The following is an 18,623-nucleotide window of genomic DNA, read 5'->3' on the forward strand; positions in this document are numbered from 1 at the left end:
GCTAGTCTAGCTCGTTTATTTTGTACACGGTCGATAAGGGGGTTCAGGTTAAGCAGTAGCAGCAGCAGCAGCAACAGTGAAACCACAAGCTTCACTGGNGTAGTCCCAGCTACCAGACCTTCCCGAACTACACTGACCCGATTCCTTTTTAGCCAAGGATATGTAGGCAACCTCGGAAGCAGGGTGCGGTCAACTCTTTCAAAAATGCTTCACACAGAGTATTCAAACGGGCAAAAATCGCTCGTATCCGCTCACTTATCTCTGCACGAAAACTCTTAAAGGGTGTTATTTCGACTTATCGCAGCTGTGAGCACGTGATTTTTGCCCTATATGAATTACTCCCAGAAATTCAAAACAAAATATTTTTTCAGCGTTTGCAATTTTGTGGATTTTTGTGACATTTTTTGTTAATTGTTTGTATTTTTGTTTGTGCATTTTAATTAGTGAAAAATACAAAAAATGTGTTGCATGTGCATTTAGGAGTTAATTTTTGCATTATTCAATTTAGTGGCTTTGTAAAAAAGGAAAAATCACAAAATAGTTTAATTTGCAACTTTGGAGTTAATTTTTGATTTTAGTAGTTTTCCTTTTTTAATTTGTTAGTGGTGGTTATTATCATCTAGGTTTAATTATTATTTTAGGATAATTAGGTGTTAGGAGTTAATTAAGATTTTAATTTTTTTTTGAAAAAAAAGAAAAAGAAAAGAATTTTTGTAAATTGATTTGAAATTAGAAAAATGAAAAAAAGAGAAGAAAGAAAAGAGGAAGAGAATGAAGAAGATCATTTATTTGGGCCAATTTATTGATTTAATTCCCCAGCCCAATCAGTTACCATCTGATCCAGCCCAGCTTCACCCTATTTTACCCGGTCCAAACATCAGGTTTTGAGACAACTAAAACGACGTAGTATTGAAGCCATACTACGTCGTTTCGAGTTTAGGAATTAAAAACAAATCCCAGCTCTTTATTGTATCCCATCCAACGGTCAATAATCCCCCCCTCCCCAATTACATTAATTTGCCCGAACAACCTTAAACCTAGCCCCAAACAGCCCCCTCCGCCTACATCTCTCATCTCCATAGATCGCCGCCACCGACCGCCTGCCGGGAATCGCTCACGGCGGCGGCGATGCTCCAAATTGCTTCAAAATTTTACCTCACAATCCTTAGCCCCCCCTCATCATCATCCCATCACCAATTACCCAAAAATCCCATCTCATTCGCCTTAATTTCGGATCTGAAATTCAAAAAAGAGCAAAAGAGACCTGAAATCATTGTTTTGCTGATTTCAATGACCTTTGAAGCCCAATGCGTGCCGAAGTTTATGCCAATTGTTTGTTCTTGGCAAGAACAGTCAATTGGCATCATCTTTGGCCCGTTTCGAAACATGTCAGATTCTAGTCGATGCCTCATCAAGCTCGTAGCCTTCGTCGATTCGTTTCGGCCAAAATCAGTATTACTCCTTCCTTCATTTCTTTTTCTTCATTTCTTTTCCCCTGTTTCTTGTATTTCTTTTATGTGGTCAATTAATTTTAGTTTAATTAAAATCAGTGATTCTAGCTATTCAGTGGTGTGATTAAGATTAGTACTTTACTTGATTTTATTTTTGCTTAAGTTTGGTTATGTTTGGATGACGTTTAGCTGAATAGGCCAGGCTTCATTAGTTAACTATGGTCACCTCTTGACCAAGGTAACAGGGTTGGGGGTTGGTTTGACTAGGTTAGTAATTTAGAATCCAAATAAAGGGTAGTCTAGGTATTTAGGGTCAGGGAATCTTTAGTAACTGAAATTAAATGCCACTAGAAGCACCTAGAATGGGGTTCTAATTGGAATTTCAGATTCATAGTGGTGTGACTTGGGTAGCAAGTCAATAAATAAGGGACTTCTAAGCTAAAAACAAGAGTTAAAAAAGGACTAAAATGCAAAATAAAACCTGCAGGTGTTGCCCTAGTTGTTTGGCTATAAAGGCATCATTTCTTGCTTTAGAGGGCAAGGTGGAAGGAACTAGAAAATCTAGAAAAAGGCTGCTATTTTAGGAAGGTTTAAGAGGCTAAAATTTCCAGAAACATAGAGAGCTGTAAAAATCCCTGCTCCATCTAAGTTCTGATATAAAAATCGGGAGAATACCCAAAGATATTACTGTTCCATTGATTCCATTTTAAAACTTCAACTTGCTAAAGCCTTCTGTGTTCATTAAGTGTGATAAAATGGTTCGAATTTGGCTGATTAAAATCTGGTTGTAGAGTCAATTCCTGTTCCATTGGTTGCTGTTTGGTTTCACTGAAAGTTGGCTGTTCTGGGCTCTCCTGCTGTTGTTGCTGAGTTCACTAATCCTCATTTTCCCTTTGTTACCTCTTTTCCAGGTATTCTGACTCTCTAAGAGACAAATGTAAACATGAGAGCTGTGATTGACAAGATTTTTATGAATAAATGGCTGTTCTTATTTGCATCCTCAATGCCAATCATTTGTTCATGATTTCCTGGAATCATATAGGGTAGAGTAACTGTATTTTAGCTTGAATTATTCATCTTAGCATAGTAGCCACATTTGGAGATTCATGCTGTATTTTGTTCAAGATAAGATATGAAATTGGATAGTGTAATAGGATATTTGACTGCTCTGTGTATGGATTGTTAATTAATCTGTTCACATGTCTGTATAGCATGCACTTGATTATGTGATTTTGTGTTAGGAAATGAAGCAATTTGGTTGTCACTCTAGTTGGTATAGATCTGCTAACTTTCAGTTAAAAATGCATTTGTGTAAGCATGAGGTTGGTCTGTTTGGATGTGCAGAATTGTGAAACAAAATAGAATCAGAAGTGTGTGTACTCTCGCGACACAGGTTTTACAGTTAAATTAAGTGAGGCTATTCTATTTGGTTCATCATGCTATTCTTTGAAGTCCCATCTACTGTTTATAAGGGTTTGGTCTTGGTTTAAGTGAAGTTAAATTTTCTGTTTGTTTTGCATAACGGATACTCAGCTTAATGTCAATTGTAATAAATCAATAAGTGTTTGAATGTATAATCAAGTTATTCGTTTGTCATTCCTTATTAGAAAATTATAAAATTTGGGAGTTAAACAGAAATGCCTGCACACAACTTGAATTTCTGATTTAAGCGGGTCTTGCATTATTTGGTTTATTGCAAATAAGTATTAAGTGCTCTAAGTGGTGCTGTAAAAGAGGTTCGATCTTGGGTATTGGTCTCATCTTGTTGGGCTGACTTCAGGCCCATTTTCTTTAGCTCAACTCTCATGCATGTGCAACCAATGTCAGTAGTGTTGCATTTTTGGCACTGGGCACCACTTTCAGGCCCAAACATAGAATGTGGATTGTGTGTTGGTGTTAAATTGATTCAGGCCTCAACTTTGGATAAATACAATTGCAGGAGTATTCTTTTAAATTAGTGTGTCGTTCCCTGATTAGTAGGCCGCGATTAGATAATTCACGATGTAGGGCTCTCGTCTTAGTCTTCCAATTTAGATATACAAAATTAATAAGAATTCGTAGCAAGCCTCTAGGACCATAAAAATATGATTGTGGTTGCGTATACGTTCGCGTAACATGACCATGATCCTAAATTAATTCGGAGTATGCGTTCGCGCAACTTCGCTCAATCTTTTCTTAATAATAACATAGGTTACAAGCTTTTAATTATTTTTAGCTCACGTAAGTTCATTAAAATCAGATATGGCCTTTTAGTAAATTCGTAGGCTAGATAAAAATAATTTTTCGTAGAATATCCTTTAAGGCCATTTAAAATACCAAGTGTGGTTGCGTATACGTTCGCGTAACACAACTACATTTCTAAAAACAAAACCGGAGTATGCGTTCGCGCAACTTCGGCCCAAACACTCTTAATAATAACTAAGCGTTATTGGTTGTGGACACGTTCGTGTGACATGATTTTTGACGCACCAAACGGGCGGGTATACGTGCGCGTAACCCGTTTCAAGATAATTTTTCTAATTAAAAGCGGTGAAAGAAGCAAAAGCATATAGGTTCTAAAACCAGTAATTAAATAATTTTATAAGCCAAGTATTATCAAAGCGACCGTGCTCGAACCACGGAACTCGGGAGTGCCTAACACCTTCTCCTGTGTTAACAGAATTCCTTACCCGGATTTATGATTCGTTGACTGTTAAATAGAGTCAGTCTTTTCCTCGATTCGGGATTCTAAATCGGTGACTTGGGACACCATAAATCTCCCAAGTGGCGACTCTGAATATTTTTTAAAAATAAATCCCGTTTCGATTGTCACTTTAAGTTGGAAATAACTCCCTTTATTATACCCTTCCGGGGGTGTAGTAAGAAAAAAGGAGGTGTGACAGAAATGTTAACCCGTCGTCGTTCGATTAAGGTCGAACTCTTCTTCTTTGGCGAAGGCCTTTGGCCTTAGAGGGTGTTCCCTGGGGGAGTCCCAGTTTGCTTAATTTTGCTTGTATTGGAGTATATGATGTATTTCCTGGGGGAGTCCCAGTTTGCTTAATTTTGCTTGTATTGGAGAATATGGTGCATTTCCTGTTCGTGTATCTGGGAGAATGCTCCTGCTTCTATTCCATTTAGAAAAATAGCCAGTTAAACCAAATGAAATCGTTTGTTACCTCGATTTGATTGGTCGGCGAGTGGAGAGGAGTGGCCACGTTCACTCCTCTGGTTATGCTTTTAGTGGCCGCTGCCAGTTTGGCAAGGCCATCTGTTTCGATGTTTTGTGCTCCGGGTATCTGGTCGAGTTGATACTCGTCAAACTCGGGCAGTAGCTTATGAATTCCTGCCTGATATTTTCGTAGCCTTTGTTCTTTTATTTGGAAAGTCCCCGTGATTTGGTTGACGACGGACTATGAGTCGCACCGGGGGATGATTCGCCATGCTCCATACTTGAGAGCTAGTTTCGGTCTTCTCAACCGTGGTAATTTAGATTAGTATAGACTGTCTATGCCACATTCTTTGGAGCGCGACCCTTCCTTAAATCGATCTTGCATGAATATAAAATGTCATGGATATGCTAGTATGAAATAAGCATGTAGCCAAGGATGGAAAGTTGTTCAGTAGTTAGACGATTGTTCGACATTATCTTAAGAGAAGCAAGAATATTGACAGGAACAGTAGTATAGATTTGGCATTTCTTTTTCAATGCAGAAGTTTCATATTGAATGATATTTGCCTCTTTTAGCAAAAGTATGTGTAACGCCTTTTTCTATCACAGAGGCAAAGACATCGGCTTCAACTATTTCACCTTGACCGTAAAGTCCATAGACAGAGTTGTCATTTGGTGACGTGATGACATCAACCGATCCGCGTATGATAGAGTGAATTGAAATTTCAGGGAGTGTTTATGCGCACTTAGGTTTTGATGAGAGAATTTTGGCACTGTCCCCGTATTTATAAGCAACGTGAGCTGCTGCCGACCAAAAAGTCGTAAGGCGGCACAACATATAGCGTGGAGGAGACATGGAACCACTTCCATCCCCTATTACAAAGAAAAATTTACATAAAGCGTGATATTTAAACATGGCCCCTACCATATTACTATTATTTTATTTTTGGATTTTTTTTGTGTGTTTTGCAAATATAAGCGTGGATTAGTTTGATCAACAGTGATTCAGTCCTACTTGTGCGCAGGCACAGATGGGCAACTTTGTCAGCCATACAGAAAAATATCCACTAGTGTTTTTTGCTAGATTTCTTAATTCTCTTTTTGTGCAGCAATCCCGAACAGTGACGCTACTCTACAAACTTGCTAGAATTGAATTTTAGATCTAGAGAAAACTACAATTTTAACTAGGAAATCCCCACAGACGGCGCCAAATTGTTTGGCTCAAAAGATGTTAAACTCTTTTTAAGCAAATCAATCAAAGATGAAGAGGTAAATCCTAGTTAAAGATAATTAACTCTAGATCCGAGACGAATAATATGAGTAGAAAAACATAGCCGAGTATAAATGTTGACAGCGATTAAGATCGGATTTAATGGCATAAGTAAAGATGCATTAAGTAACAAAAATATGAATAAAGGAAAAGATTCACCCGATCTTCAGTGAGACGGATCTTCTTTCATTTAATAAAGATCAATGGTAGACAAATACAAGAACCTTATGACCCTTTTTGGATCCGATGAAGGTATGTGATCACTGATCCTCTCAATTCTTTGGAGAGATGTGTTTACATATTTTTTTAGAAAGAGGGAGAGGGAGACAGAGAGAGAGAGCCCCCTTTTTGGGGAAGTCCTCCCCTCCTATTTATAAGGGAGGTATCCATAGAAAATCCTACAAAAAGGTACAATTAGAGGGAATATTCAGTAGAATATTCCTTTTGAGGATCCCAAAGCAGACTAGTTGTTTCATCACGACACGACCTCGGTCTGTCCGACCTTGGCCTGTCCGACCTTGGCATGTCCGACCTCAGCCTTGTTGATGACGGTCCGACCTTGACCTGTCTGACCTTGGCTTTATTGATGACGGTCCGACCTTGGCCTGTCCGACCTCAGCTTTATTGATGACGGTCCGACCTTGTCCTTATGTCTTCGCGTGCCGAATTTCTTTGGTCTAATTTTGACCCATACAAAGTGCACTTCTTAACTTTGTTGAGGTTAAGTAGGTTGATTTAGGGCTAAAACTAGACGTTACTAAAGTTGGTTACATACAGTGACGGAGCCACATGCACGTCAACCGACACACCTTCGTCGGAAATTATACTGTGTAGGTGGATAATTTTTTTTAAAAATATATGTATATATACTATATATTGATACCCCTTGACTTCTTGGTGAATTTTTTCTTTATATTTTGACTCCCCTTAATGAAAATCCTAACTCTGCCACTGATTACATAGATCATTATAGGAGTTAATATCCAGTAACCTCTCAAACCCTTGAGCAACAAAAAATATATAATAGCAAGAGGAGGAATATTTATATCATACTAAAAAATAACTATATGTAATTAGCTATAATAACGGTGGATTAGTAACCTAAGATGATAGATAATCTATTAGAGCTAGTTAAACTTTGGGTGAAATTTAAAAATAACCAGATTTACAACTGGTCGTTAAAAAATAGCCTAGTTTCAAAAGTAATCGAAATTTAGCCACTTTTCATGTAAAGATAAATCTGAGCGGAAACACTGTTCAAAACCCCGGAAAATACGCCAGTATATTATGCTGGAGTTCCAGCATAAGTATACTTGAACTCCAGCATATTATACTGGAGTTCCAGGATAAGTATGCTGGAACTCCAGCATATGGAGTTCCAGCATAAGTACACTAGAACTCCAGCATAATATACTGGAGTTCCAGCAAGTATACCGGTCCAGCATAATATACTGGAGTTTGGAGCACCGGTGCTCCAGTCTCCAGTATATTATACTGCAGCCAGCAAAGTATACCGGTGCAGCATAATATGCTGGAGTTCATACACATGTGCACCGAACTCCAGTATATTATGCTGGACCGATCTCTGTTGCAGCAAAATAGTGACTATTTTTCATTGACTTAGTAAACACTGGCTATTTTTGAATGACCAGTCCGAAAATTGGCTATACCGTGCTTTTTTGACCTAAACTTTCATAAGAAAAAAAAATCCATTACCCTTTTTGTAGCTGCATTTGCTTGGTTACGAACTAGGATGGAGCTATTATGTTCATCTTAGTTCAAGTCCTATATTTATCTTAAAATTTTTATTTAATATGTACAAATTATTTATTTAGAACCCAATAACTTTAAAAAAAGAATTCCAAACCCTTAAGATCGGAACCTTGGCTCCGCCTCTGCCCTGAACAGTTAATTCAACAAACTTTACATGCCAATCAAACGTAAGTTATACATAATGATAACAATTTATTTTTCAGTCAACTTGGCTAATTTTTTAACGTGAAATTAGACATTAACATAGTGTCCTTTGCTCTTTGCATATGACAGTGAACCTCGAAAACTAATTAGAAACTATAAAAGTTGTAAAATTCAAAAAAAAAAAAAAAAAAAAAACATTTGGAAAGTCACCCTGTGTGGGATAAATATGCTATAGCTCAAGCTGGGTTCAAGAAAGTTTTGAGCAAATACATCAGTGCTAAGAAATAAGCTACAAAATTAGAACCTCAATAGGAAGACCAAAGGTGATAAAGAAATTCCTGATACAAATCCAGGAAAATACATGACCCCGCGCACCCAATGTTAACAAGTATTAGTATTCCATCCATATGATGGAATTGAGTATATATAGCTGTTCGAAAGCAATAATGATATCCACGCTACATCATTTCGCGTTCATAGACCAACAGAAAAGATACGATTGTTTAACAAGACACCGATAAATTCTTCTTCACATCAACTCTTTGTGACATACCATTTGGTGCGGACCTACAGTCGACAACCTCATCATAAGATCCGGAAATGGCATCTGCAGATAATAACGGATTACAAGTTAATGACATTACAAAAGTAAATTCTACTCATGGATTAACAAGGAAAAAGAAACATACCCTAGCAGGCCACGACCTTGCCACATTCTTGGCGTCACTTGTAAGTTAACGATAGCACCTTGCCTCATAACTTTCATGGACACTGCACACCCCTGGTTTGTCTGTGCTTCGGCAGCAAGCCGCTGTAAGAGATTCTCACCTGATTCCACATTCCCAAATTTCATAACCTGGTCTCCAAGTTGTAACCCGTCTTCTGCTGCTGGAGATGCCTCGGTTATTTCATCAATCACCGCAAAGGGTCTGCTGACAACTACATCCACATCCATAGAACTTGTAGCAGCTGTCGCAATATAATTATCTGGAGATGATGAGGAAGCAATATTGACGGCAGATCCTTGAACACCTAAAACAGCAGTGTCATCTTGGAAGAAGGAAAAAAATTGCTGTCAAGACCTTGCATAAGACATGCTACATGAAAATGAAAATTTTCAAGGGTGATAGCAATTTAGGTGAACTGTAGAATAGCTTATACCTATATCAACTACAACTTCTAGAGAATGGTCAAAGCAATGAGCTTCGCAAGCACATGGATGTTTAAGTAAGAATTCAAAAATGGTATAACTTGAGCAAGTAAATATAAAGTAAACAAAGTAGCAGGACGGAATGACAATTTCCAAGAAAACAAAAGCTTAGATCAGGAAGCATATACAACAACAACAACCACCCAGTATAATCCCTATTGGAGTCTGGGGAGGATAGTGTGTACGCAGACCTTACCCCTACCCTGGGGTAAAGAGGTTGTTTCCGATAGACCCTCGGCTCCCTCCCTCCGAGAACTCCCCACCTTGCTCTTGGGGTGACTCGAACTCACAACCTCTTGGTTAGAATTGGAGGGTGCTTACCACTAGAGCAACCCACTCTTGTCATCAAGAAGCATATACACAAGATATAATACGTCAGTTAGACAAGCATTTTAGTAGAAATTCTCATTACAATGTACAGCATCAAGAAGATGATGGTAAAGCACGAGACATGTAAATCAGCTGGCAGTGAAAAATATATAGTATACATCAAGGAAGCCAGCTCTACTAAAACCAACTGATGCATAAGGAAAGGTTTTATTATTGCACATATAACTGTCACTCTCACTTCCTGCCTGTCGAGAGAGTGGGGTAGAGTTGCTGGATGAGGATGCATCAGAGCATTATATGAAACTAGAAATCTTTATTTTGTTTGAGTTTTTCATGCATGACTAAAGCGACAGCAACCAACAACCATTTCAACAATGCAAAAAAAGTGCATATAAAAACTCTACTGAACTTCTCTAATAAAACTAGAGATCTTTTCAGTAGAAGTAGGACGACATTCTTATCAAAAAGTTGTTTATTATGATCCAGCTCACGTACCTGAGTCTTTGACAGATGAAGGTGTAGAAGCAAGCCGTGCTGAATGTAGAACTTGAATATTTTGGTCTATTTTTTCTGTCATAATCTTGTGATCATTACGTAGCTCTGCAGGGTGGAAAAACAGCACAATTTAGTGTTCATTTGCTAAATTGTTGTTGAACATGAGTAGTGCTGGAAACAATACCAACAAATTATATGACATTACAGAGATTCGCTGGATCTCTGATGTTGCAGCAATCAATGAGCAAAACACGACGCGTTTCAGTATAATTAGATATTACCAGCAGTAATTCTTTCTCAATCCATACGTTAGGATGATATAGATGACAAGCATATACCTTGCGTTCATTGTAGAACTGCAGGCAACCAGATGGGATATACCAGATAGATTATAAAACTCAAATGCTAACTTTAGGTATCTGCTCAACAAAACCTACGACTTCTGTGCAAAAAAAAAAATCCGATTTTGCATGTTTGCATAGTTACCTGATTCGTCAACTTGATCCGCAAATATGTCTCTTTTCACGGTTAAAAGCCAAGACCTTAAGGTCTACAGTGAGCTCCTTATTTCTGAATATTAACATATTCATTTTTCTGCTTCCTTACACTAAGCAAGTAGTTCTGGAGGCACAGAACCAACAATTTGGACAATAAAGCTGAGAGTTTAAAACTTCAGTTTCAATTATACTTTCTGCACCAAACGGTGTGGCCTGTGTATGAAAATCATAGGAGACCAAGGTTCAAGTCCCAACTGAAACAAAAAAGCTAGGTGATTGTTTCCATTTGCCTAAGCATTGGAAGGTAGAATTACGAGATACTTGTGTTGGTGGGAGGTGGAAGGTATTCGTTCGAATAGTCGAGGTTCATTAAGCTAACCAGGACACTACACTTATCAAAAGCGTTGTACTTCCTTGGTCAGAATTTCCACTAAGTTATGACATCAAACTCAAGTCCGAAGCAACTTCACTATCTAAAACATCACAAAAACAGACACATCTTAGGGATCGTTTGGTATACGGGATAAGGATACTAATTTCGGGATAGAATTTGAGATTGTATTTATCCCATGTTTGGTTATAGGTATTAGCTTCACAGGATAAGTTTTACACTAAGGGGTCGTTTGGTTTGAATACAGGTTATGCCGGGATTAGTTATCCTGTTATTGCTTTTTATCCATTGTTTGGTATGTTGTATTAAAAATGACATTTGCATAATTTTTAAGAAGAAGGAATAAGTTATCCCACTCCCTACAAGGGATAAGTTATCCTGGTACTAATTTTAATTCCGGAATAACTTATCTCAGGTTTGCTAACCAAACAAATTATTAAGGTGGTATTAAATTTTTATTCCAACACTATTTCTACTTATACCTCATACCAAACAACCCCTAAATTGGTGGGATTAATTATCCAATATAGAAGCTGAGACAGCTAATCCTATAGGATATCCTGATTTATCCCACACCATTGTCGCACACGACCCCTCCAATACCAAAGCAACTGTGTCTCAATTTATGTGACCTAGTTTGACTTGTCACATAGTTTAAGAAAGAAACTAAAACTTTTGCAACTGATTTTTTAAACCTGTCGTAACATTTGTGTGGCTATAAAATCTTATCATCAAGCTAAAAAGGAAAAGTTTAAAGTTAAATTATTTCTGAATATTGAAATATGTCATTTTTTTTAGAATAGTCACATAAAATGGAACAAAGAGAGTAATAGGAGTTTATGTTAATACCCGCAAGCCTACGCCGATCAGACCGTACAGTTGGAATATCGATATCAGTTCTTGGGAACCCCTGCATTACTTTCAAATTTCAGTCTTTATAGTCAAAACAGACATCAAATCACGAACCCAAAAATAAATCAAAAAATAAGAAAAAGAACCAAATTCAAAACTAACAGCACCAAAAATCAAAAGGGGTAAAAAAAATTAAGAAATAGAAAAGTATAAGACGAGTTAGTATTGCCTCAGAATCAACAAGGTTGCCTGAAAGTCCAGGGCCACCAGGTTGGCAAAGGCGCTGAATAATAACGTCCATTTCAGCCTCTGTATTTGCTCTTTGATCCATTAGCTTCATAGTTTCTGCTTTCAAATTTGTACCCACCATTCTTGTTCTCTGTTTTCAGATTATTATTATTTTTTTAAATCTCTCCAATTTTCTTCACTAATTCCACTAGGGTTTATGTAAGGTGTAGATTTCATAGGCAATGGAATCGGTAAGATTGCTTGGGAAAAGGGTTGTGCTATCCACGTGCATACGTGTGAAGGAAGAACAAAATTGCAGAAAGGTCCTGTACTTTTTCAAAAAGTACAATTTAGTCCAAACTTTATTTTTACCATTATAGTTTAGTAGTATAATGTAAAATATTATTCAGCAAGATCCAGCTTTGTGTTTGATTACCAAAAAGCATTATTTAGAGCCGGAAGGTGTTTGGATTGGTTTATTTTAAGTACTTATTTATTTTTAAGTATTTTTAAATTTTTCTAGTGTTTGATTTAGGCATGAAAAGTATAAAAATAAGTTAAAAATCAAAAGTTGGGTATTACCAACTTATGACTTTTAGCTTATAAGCTACTCCCTCCATTTACTTGTCATGTTTTGCTTTTCGAAAGCCAAACTATATAAACTTTGACAAACGTTTTAATATGTATTTTGTCAGCATATTGATTATCTAAATTCTTATTTCAACATGACTTGTTCTAACCAATACTTGGATATCATTGCTACCATGTGATCAGGAGGTCACGAGTTCAAGCCATGGAAACAACTTCTTGCAGAAATGCAGGATAAGACTGTATACAATAGATTCTGATGGTTTGGCCCTTCCCTGAAGCTCGTACATAGCGGAAGCTTGATGCACTGAGCTGTCCTTTTGCATTATAGGTCATTCTTGCACCCATTTTAGAAGAGATGAGAATGAGAGACGTTATCGCATAATTAAAAAGAAAATCGTTATAGTAATAAATATATAAAAATAGAGTGGGATCAAATTTTTCCGTATAATTTTCTTATCTTCATAAAAAAGAAAAAAGTTTCTTTTTCTTAAAGAAACGAATTTCTTCTCTCGTTCTATCTAATAAACACACATAAAGAAAGGTATTTAATTCTTGAAGATTTAACTTTGTTTCAACCTTTAATTTTTTTTTTATAACATTCTTAATTATGTTATATATGTCTCAGGACTAAAAGAGTACTTATAGGTCTGCCAACAATAGCCGAGGTAGCGTTATAGTTACGGGTTCAATTAAACTCGTAATTTTTTAAGGGGAGCATAAATTTATGTGTAAAAATTTAAAATTTTAAGAAATAGTAAATATGAACTCATAACTTTAAAAATATAACGGGTTCAATATTAATAACCTTAATGTTGAATTCACATAATTTAAATCTTGAATCCGCATCAAATACCTAATTTAGCTTTGAAACTTTCAAACGTGAAGCAACTTGAAATTTTTTCTTTATGGACAAATTAGATATTCACAGCACTTGTTTATAGTAAAAGCTTAGTAACTTCTCAACCAGTAGAAATATTCATATTTTCTAGGAGTCTTTTAGCAATATCAAAGATTTTATATCGGTAGATTAGAGAACTTCTAGTGTTTTTAATTTTTATTTTTACTTTTATATAATATTAATTTGAGATAAGCTTAAAAGAAATGATATGGTTAATGGGATTCATGTAGTTAGCCAACCTCAACTTGAGTTTGGGATTGAAGCATCTAGTGTCGGGAGCGAGTTCGGTCGAACCCAGTAGTTTTGATTTGAACTCTATATTTGTCTTAAATTTTTTTATTTAAAATGTGTAAATTATTAATTTAGAATCCAGTAACTTAAATAGATTAGAATTTCGAAGCCAGAAGCTTAAAATCCTGACTCTGCCTCTGAGCATAGTAATTCATTTTTGCTAGTTTTTCTCACCTCAACTTGAGCTTAAGCTTGAATTAGTTTTTAAGGTTAGTTAGAAAACATACATAAATTTTAGGGGTATTATCACTTTTAGCCCGCGCCAGAAACTATTTACATCTGATAGCCGAAAAAGTGTATAAAATTTGTATATAACATATATATATATATATATATATATATATATATATATAATATATAATTTTTATATATTTTTTCGACTTTTAGTTTACAGCGGCTATAGAGTATCGTTTTTCCTAAATTATACTATTGTATACTTGGCCTAGTATCACGTAAATTTTTGACTTTCTTTAATTTACAGTAGTAGCAATCTTGTTACTTTCATGGTGATGCAAGAAAGAAAAAACTTTGATCGGTTCAAAAGTTTATCAAAACTCAGTACTCCTCACATTATTTTTCTCTTTCGATATTTATCTAGTTGATTTGTTTGACATTTTCCATTCTTCTGTTCAAGGTTAATTTATACATAAGTAAATAGGAGAACTTTTTCTGTTTAAAAAATTATTCTTGAATCACTATAAATATACCCTTTGGTATAGCCTGGATTTCACAAAGTATTTCAAATTAAGGAACTTAATTAGAAATGGCTAGCAAAATAACTTTGTGTGCTCTACTCTTTTGCTTTCTTCTCATGTTTGCTTCTGGTGNATCCTCCCCGCACGCTCCATCGTAAACAAACATATTATTAAGAGTACTTTCTTTTCATATTGTAGATGAAACGCTTTCTTTTTCATTTCAACAAAATTAACGAGTATTTTCTTTTCATGATGTAAAAAAAAATATTTTCTTTCATTTCAACAAAAAAGAACTTTTTTTTCATGATGTAGAAAAGTATTTTCTTTTATTTTAACAAAATGATATAATAAAAAGTATTTTCTTTCATTTCAACGAAATAAGTATTTTTTTTCATGATGTAGAGAAAGTATTTTCTTTCGCTTTAACAAATGAGTATTTTCTTTTCATGATTTAGAAAAAGTATTTTCTTTCGTTTTAACAAAATGAGTATTTTCTTTTCATGTTGTATAAAGAGTAACTTTTTAACCAAAAATAAGAAGAGTATTTTCTTTGTTTTTACGAAGAATTAACCTAAATAGCCACCCATCCAATCACTTAAATTAAAATTAGTCTGCGGAGGTATAGTATATGTATAATTCATGTATATTGTATGTACAATCATATATAATCACTATGTAATTCATGCATAGTTGCTGTTAAAGTTGCTGCCGTGTGACCTGGAGGTCACAGGTTCAAGCCTTGAAAACAGGCTCTTGCAGAAATGCAGGGTAAGACTGCGTATAATAGTCCCTTGTGGTCCGGGCGTCCGGCCCTTCCCCGGACCTGCGCATAGCGAGAGCTTAGTGTATCGGGCTGCCCTATATAATTCATGTATACCAGCTAAGAAAGATGAACCATGAATAATCGGGTCAGCTAGCTATTTGTGTAAAGATCCGTTTTTAATTAATTGCCTTAGAGTTCTTTTATCCTATGGTTTAATGCAGAGATGAAGATAACAGAAGCAAAGTATTGTGGGAAGCCTAGCAAAGGCTGGAATGGCAAGTGCTTTCCCAAGAAGTGTAACCATTGGTGCAAGAAGGAAGATGCAGCTTATGGGAATTGCTACAACAAATATTGCTACTGTTATTATAAATGTTGAAAATTAAATGGATAACAATATATAGCCATAGGCCTTTTCTTATGGCACATGAAGTTTATCTTCTACAATATATAGATAAATAAATACTGTTATTACATATGGTTATTGCAGCAATGACCATATTATCCTTTATGGTCGTAATTGTGTTTGTAACTTGATGTTTTATATGAAATATGTAGTATTACTGTATAGGGTGAAAATTATACTCCTGCACTTTTTTTCTTTTCTTTTTTACTCCTAATATAATAATTTTGCGACATAAACAAAATGGATTTTACAGAGGCGGAGCTACAGGCGGTAAAGGGTGGTTATTTGAACACCATTCGTCGAAAAATATATCATACTATGGTATACAGGGGCGAAGCTACATTCACTTAATTAGGGTGGTCAACCAACCACCCTTCGTTAGAGAGAATCAATTCTTTTCACCTTCCTTAAGAAATGCATTTCATAATCCTTGTTAGGGCCGCAACAAGAACATCGGGAGAGGTTGGGGAAGACTTGGCTGCGGTGAAAAATTATATCAGATATATAGGTAAAATATTAGGTTTTAAAGGTATATAACATATATTGAACACTCTTTGTCGGAATTTTATTTTTGCTTCGATCAAATTTGGAGACCCTTGTTTAACCAAAAATAGATTTCTCGGTCAAAGCTAATATCTAGAAGAAATCGGGTTACTGATAACCAAGATTTACTTCACTTTCCCAATAATTTTGGAAGAATAGATCGAGGAGTGAAAATGATTGACAAAGGAAAATAAGAAATAAACCGATAATTACTCCCCAAAATTAAGGCTTAAAGCTTAGAGAATAAAGCAAAGAATAATAGTGTGGATCTCAATAATAATCGTCACTTTTTCTTACAAAAATGAGATTTCTGTCCTTATATAGGAGCATACAATTATAACGGTTCCCATACTTAATTTGAGCCCACTAATGGTATTAATTGTATTGATTGCCCGTTACCATATGTAACCGTAACTGATACATTTATGACTAAAGATTCCTTATAATTGTACCGATTTCCCTTCCTTATGTACTTCTGGTTCGTGTACCTTCACTTCTTTGCAGCCTTTATGCATTTTGTTTCTGTTTCTTCTTTAACAATTGTCAGGTCCGGTTCTTTTCTCTACATAACCAAGTGGGTGCTTCTCACGTGTCTTTCCTGCATTCTTAACTCATCTAATTGAGAATGCCATTTATCGTTACATCGATGCTCCACGTGTTATGCCCCGTCAGCATAAAAGTGTAAGTTTTTATGGCGGGAATTCTTTGCCGCCTTTTCTCGAGTATCATCATGTCTCCTTCAGAATTGATGTGACGTATGTCACATTCATTTAATGCCCATGCCACGTGGTGTCTTACGATTGGATCTGCAGTTTCTCAGCGCTTTTTAGGATTTTTTCTGCGGCTGCGTCAGTCACGAAGTGACGGTTCCATTATGATGCTTCATAATGACCAATTTCTAACGACGGTTGTATCTTCTTATAAATACTTCATTCTTTTTGAATTCTTGAAGCCTTCTTCCTTCAATATCCATTACCTTAATTCTTCTTCGTATCTCTATACCCCTTCTTCTGTATTTCTTTTGTTAAACATGTATTCGTCAACACCCGACCCTCAAAAAGTTGTAATCATTGACGAACTAGCTCCTTCCAGTGCCCCTACTAGAAGTAGGAGAGGTGGTAGACTTTGTAGCCTTTGTTCATTATCCAATCGTGGTTCCTCTTCTCAAAGTAGTTCTGCTAGGCCATCTTCTTCTAGACCTAGAGCTCCTCTAACCCCTAGATCGTATTCTAGAAATAGGGACCTGAATGAACCTGTGCGTGAACCCACAATCGCATAGATTGTTCCTCAAGAGTTTTCTTTTGTAGCAGACCGTGAGACCATGAGAAATCAAGTCTCTTCTATAGCTTCCCTTAACTAGTGATGGCAATGGGGCAGGGCAAAAGCAGGGCAGGGCAGGGCAAAGGGTAAACGAGGCGGGGTAGGGTAATGGTTAAACGGGGCAGGGCGGGTCAAAACTAAAATTTCTGAAAAATTAAACAGGGCAGGGCAGGTAGCAGGGCAAGCTTTCCGTATAACGTGGTTTAATGCTTGTGAGTAAAACTAATGGAAATTTGCGTCTTTTTTTGTTACAAAACCCATGCATACATCTTATTCTTATTGGGTTAACTTGGTGAGGATAGATTTTATTTTACTGACTAAGTACTCTAAAGATTAGTGGTTGAGAAATATAATTTTACAAGCCTACAGGTCTATTGAGGTTGAAGCTACTTTGTTTTATTTCAATTTCTATAATTTTCTTTTAGGCCTAATAGTTAATTATAGGTAAAAGCTTCAGTTTTGGTTAGAAAAATGTTAGATGGCTATTACAAAAGCTGAAAGGACAATCCTAATTTTTCTTTTCAATTTGTGTAGTTTATTGACTTGCTGCAGTAATTATCAAATATTATGCGAATGGATATGGTTAATTTCTCATTATGCTACTGTTAACTGAATTGAAAATTGCAATATTTCGGTGCTAGAAATGCAATGGTACGATAAAAATTAATTTTTTGGTTCCGAAGAAAAGAAACTGTTTCAAAAATATCTTTAAGTAGTTTACCCATTTACTTGAGTTGAAGCATTAATATACGGGAATTTACTCTTTAATAAAGTACTATATAACATTGATAAAAATCACATTTTATTCAATTGATATACATAAACAACTTTCATTGACGTGTCTACTGCAATGTCTCAATAGAGTCGAAATAATTTTTTTAAACAAAAAAATAGCATATTGCAAGAGGAATAACAAAATTAAAAATTAATAAAAAAATACATAAACGCAGGGCGGGACGGGGCAGGGCAAAATTTTAAAAAAATGCTAAACGGGGCAGGGCAGGGCGGGTTAAAATTTTAGCGGGTCAAGGCTTGCCCTGCCCCGCCCTACCCCGCCCCGCCCTATTTGACATCCCTACCCTTAACCCTGCTGAACTTTACTCAAGTTTGATAATTGCCGGTCTTCTTTCCTTAGTTCGACGAGAATGTCATTGGAAATCAGATTTCCCAATTTTAATCCCTGGTGCCAACCAAAGAATCACCTCTTACCATGTCGATTTTCTTTTGTTTATACCTACCCCTTTACCTTAGGGTTTAAGCCTCCCATTGATCCAGTGATTATAGAGTTTTGTTGCTACTTTAATGTGTGCCTTGGCCAGATTGACCCCAC

The 18,623-nt window shown here is 36.1% G+C and overlaps 1 protein-coding gene and 1 long non-coding RNA gene across 3 annotated transcripts; one reads left to right on the forward strand and one right to left on the reverse strand.

The window, feature by feature from the left end:
* On the reverse strand, window positions 7,984-12,039 carry LOC109211860 (26S proteasome non-ATPase regulatory subunit 9). 2 transcript variants are annotated; one of them, XM_019375455.1, is made up of 5 exons: window positions 11,791-12,039; window positions 11,559-11,619; window positions 9,822-9,926; window positions 8,476-8,818; window positions 7,984-8,393 (listed from the first exon to the last, which is right to left on the reverse strand). In XM_019375455.1, exons 1-5 carry the CDS (start codon window positions 11,929-11,931, stop codon window positions 8,372-8,374), a joined length of 672 nt encoding a protein of 223 aa, XP_019231000.1. In that variant the 5' UTR covers window positions 11,932-12,039; the 3' UTR covers window positions 7,984-8,371. The 2 variants fall into 2 exon arrangements, with proteins under 2 accessions (XP_019231000.1, XP_019230994.1); XM_019375449.1 differs by having other exon boundaries at window positions 8,476-8,836.
* Window positions 14,301-15,594, forward strand: LOC109223014. The gene is made up of 2 exons (XR_002067504.1): window positions 14,301-14,393; window positions 15,249-15,594. It is a non-coding gene; the product is annotated as an uncharacterized LOC109223014 (long non-coding RNA).

Source organism: Nicotiana attenuata, chromosome 2, assembly GCF_001879085.1.
Source record: "Nicotiana attenuata strain UT chromosome 2, NIATTr2, whole genome shotgun sequence".
Lineage (NCBI taxonomy): Eukaryota > Viridiplantae > Streptophyta > Magnoliopsida > Solanales > Solanaceae > Nicotiana > Nicotiana attenuata.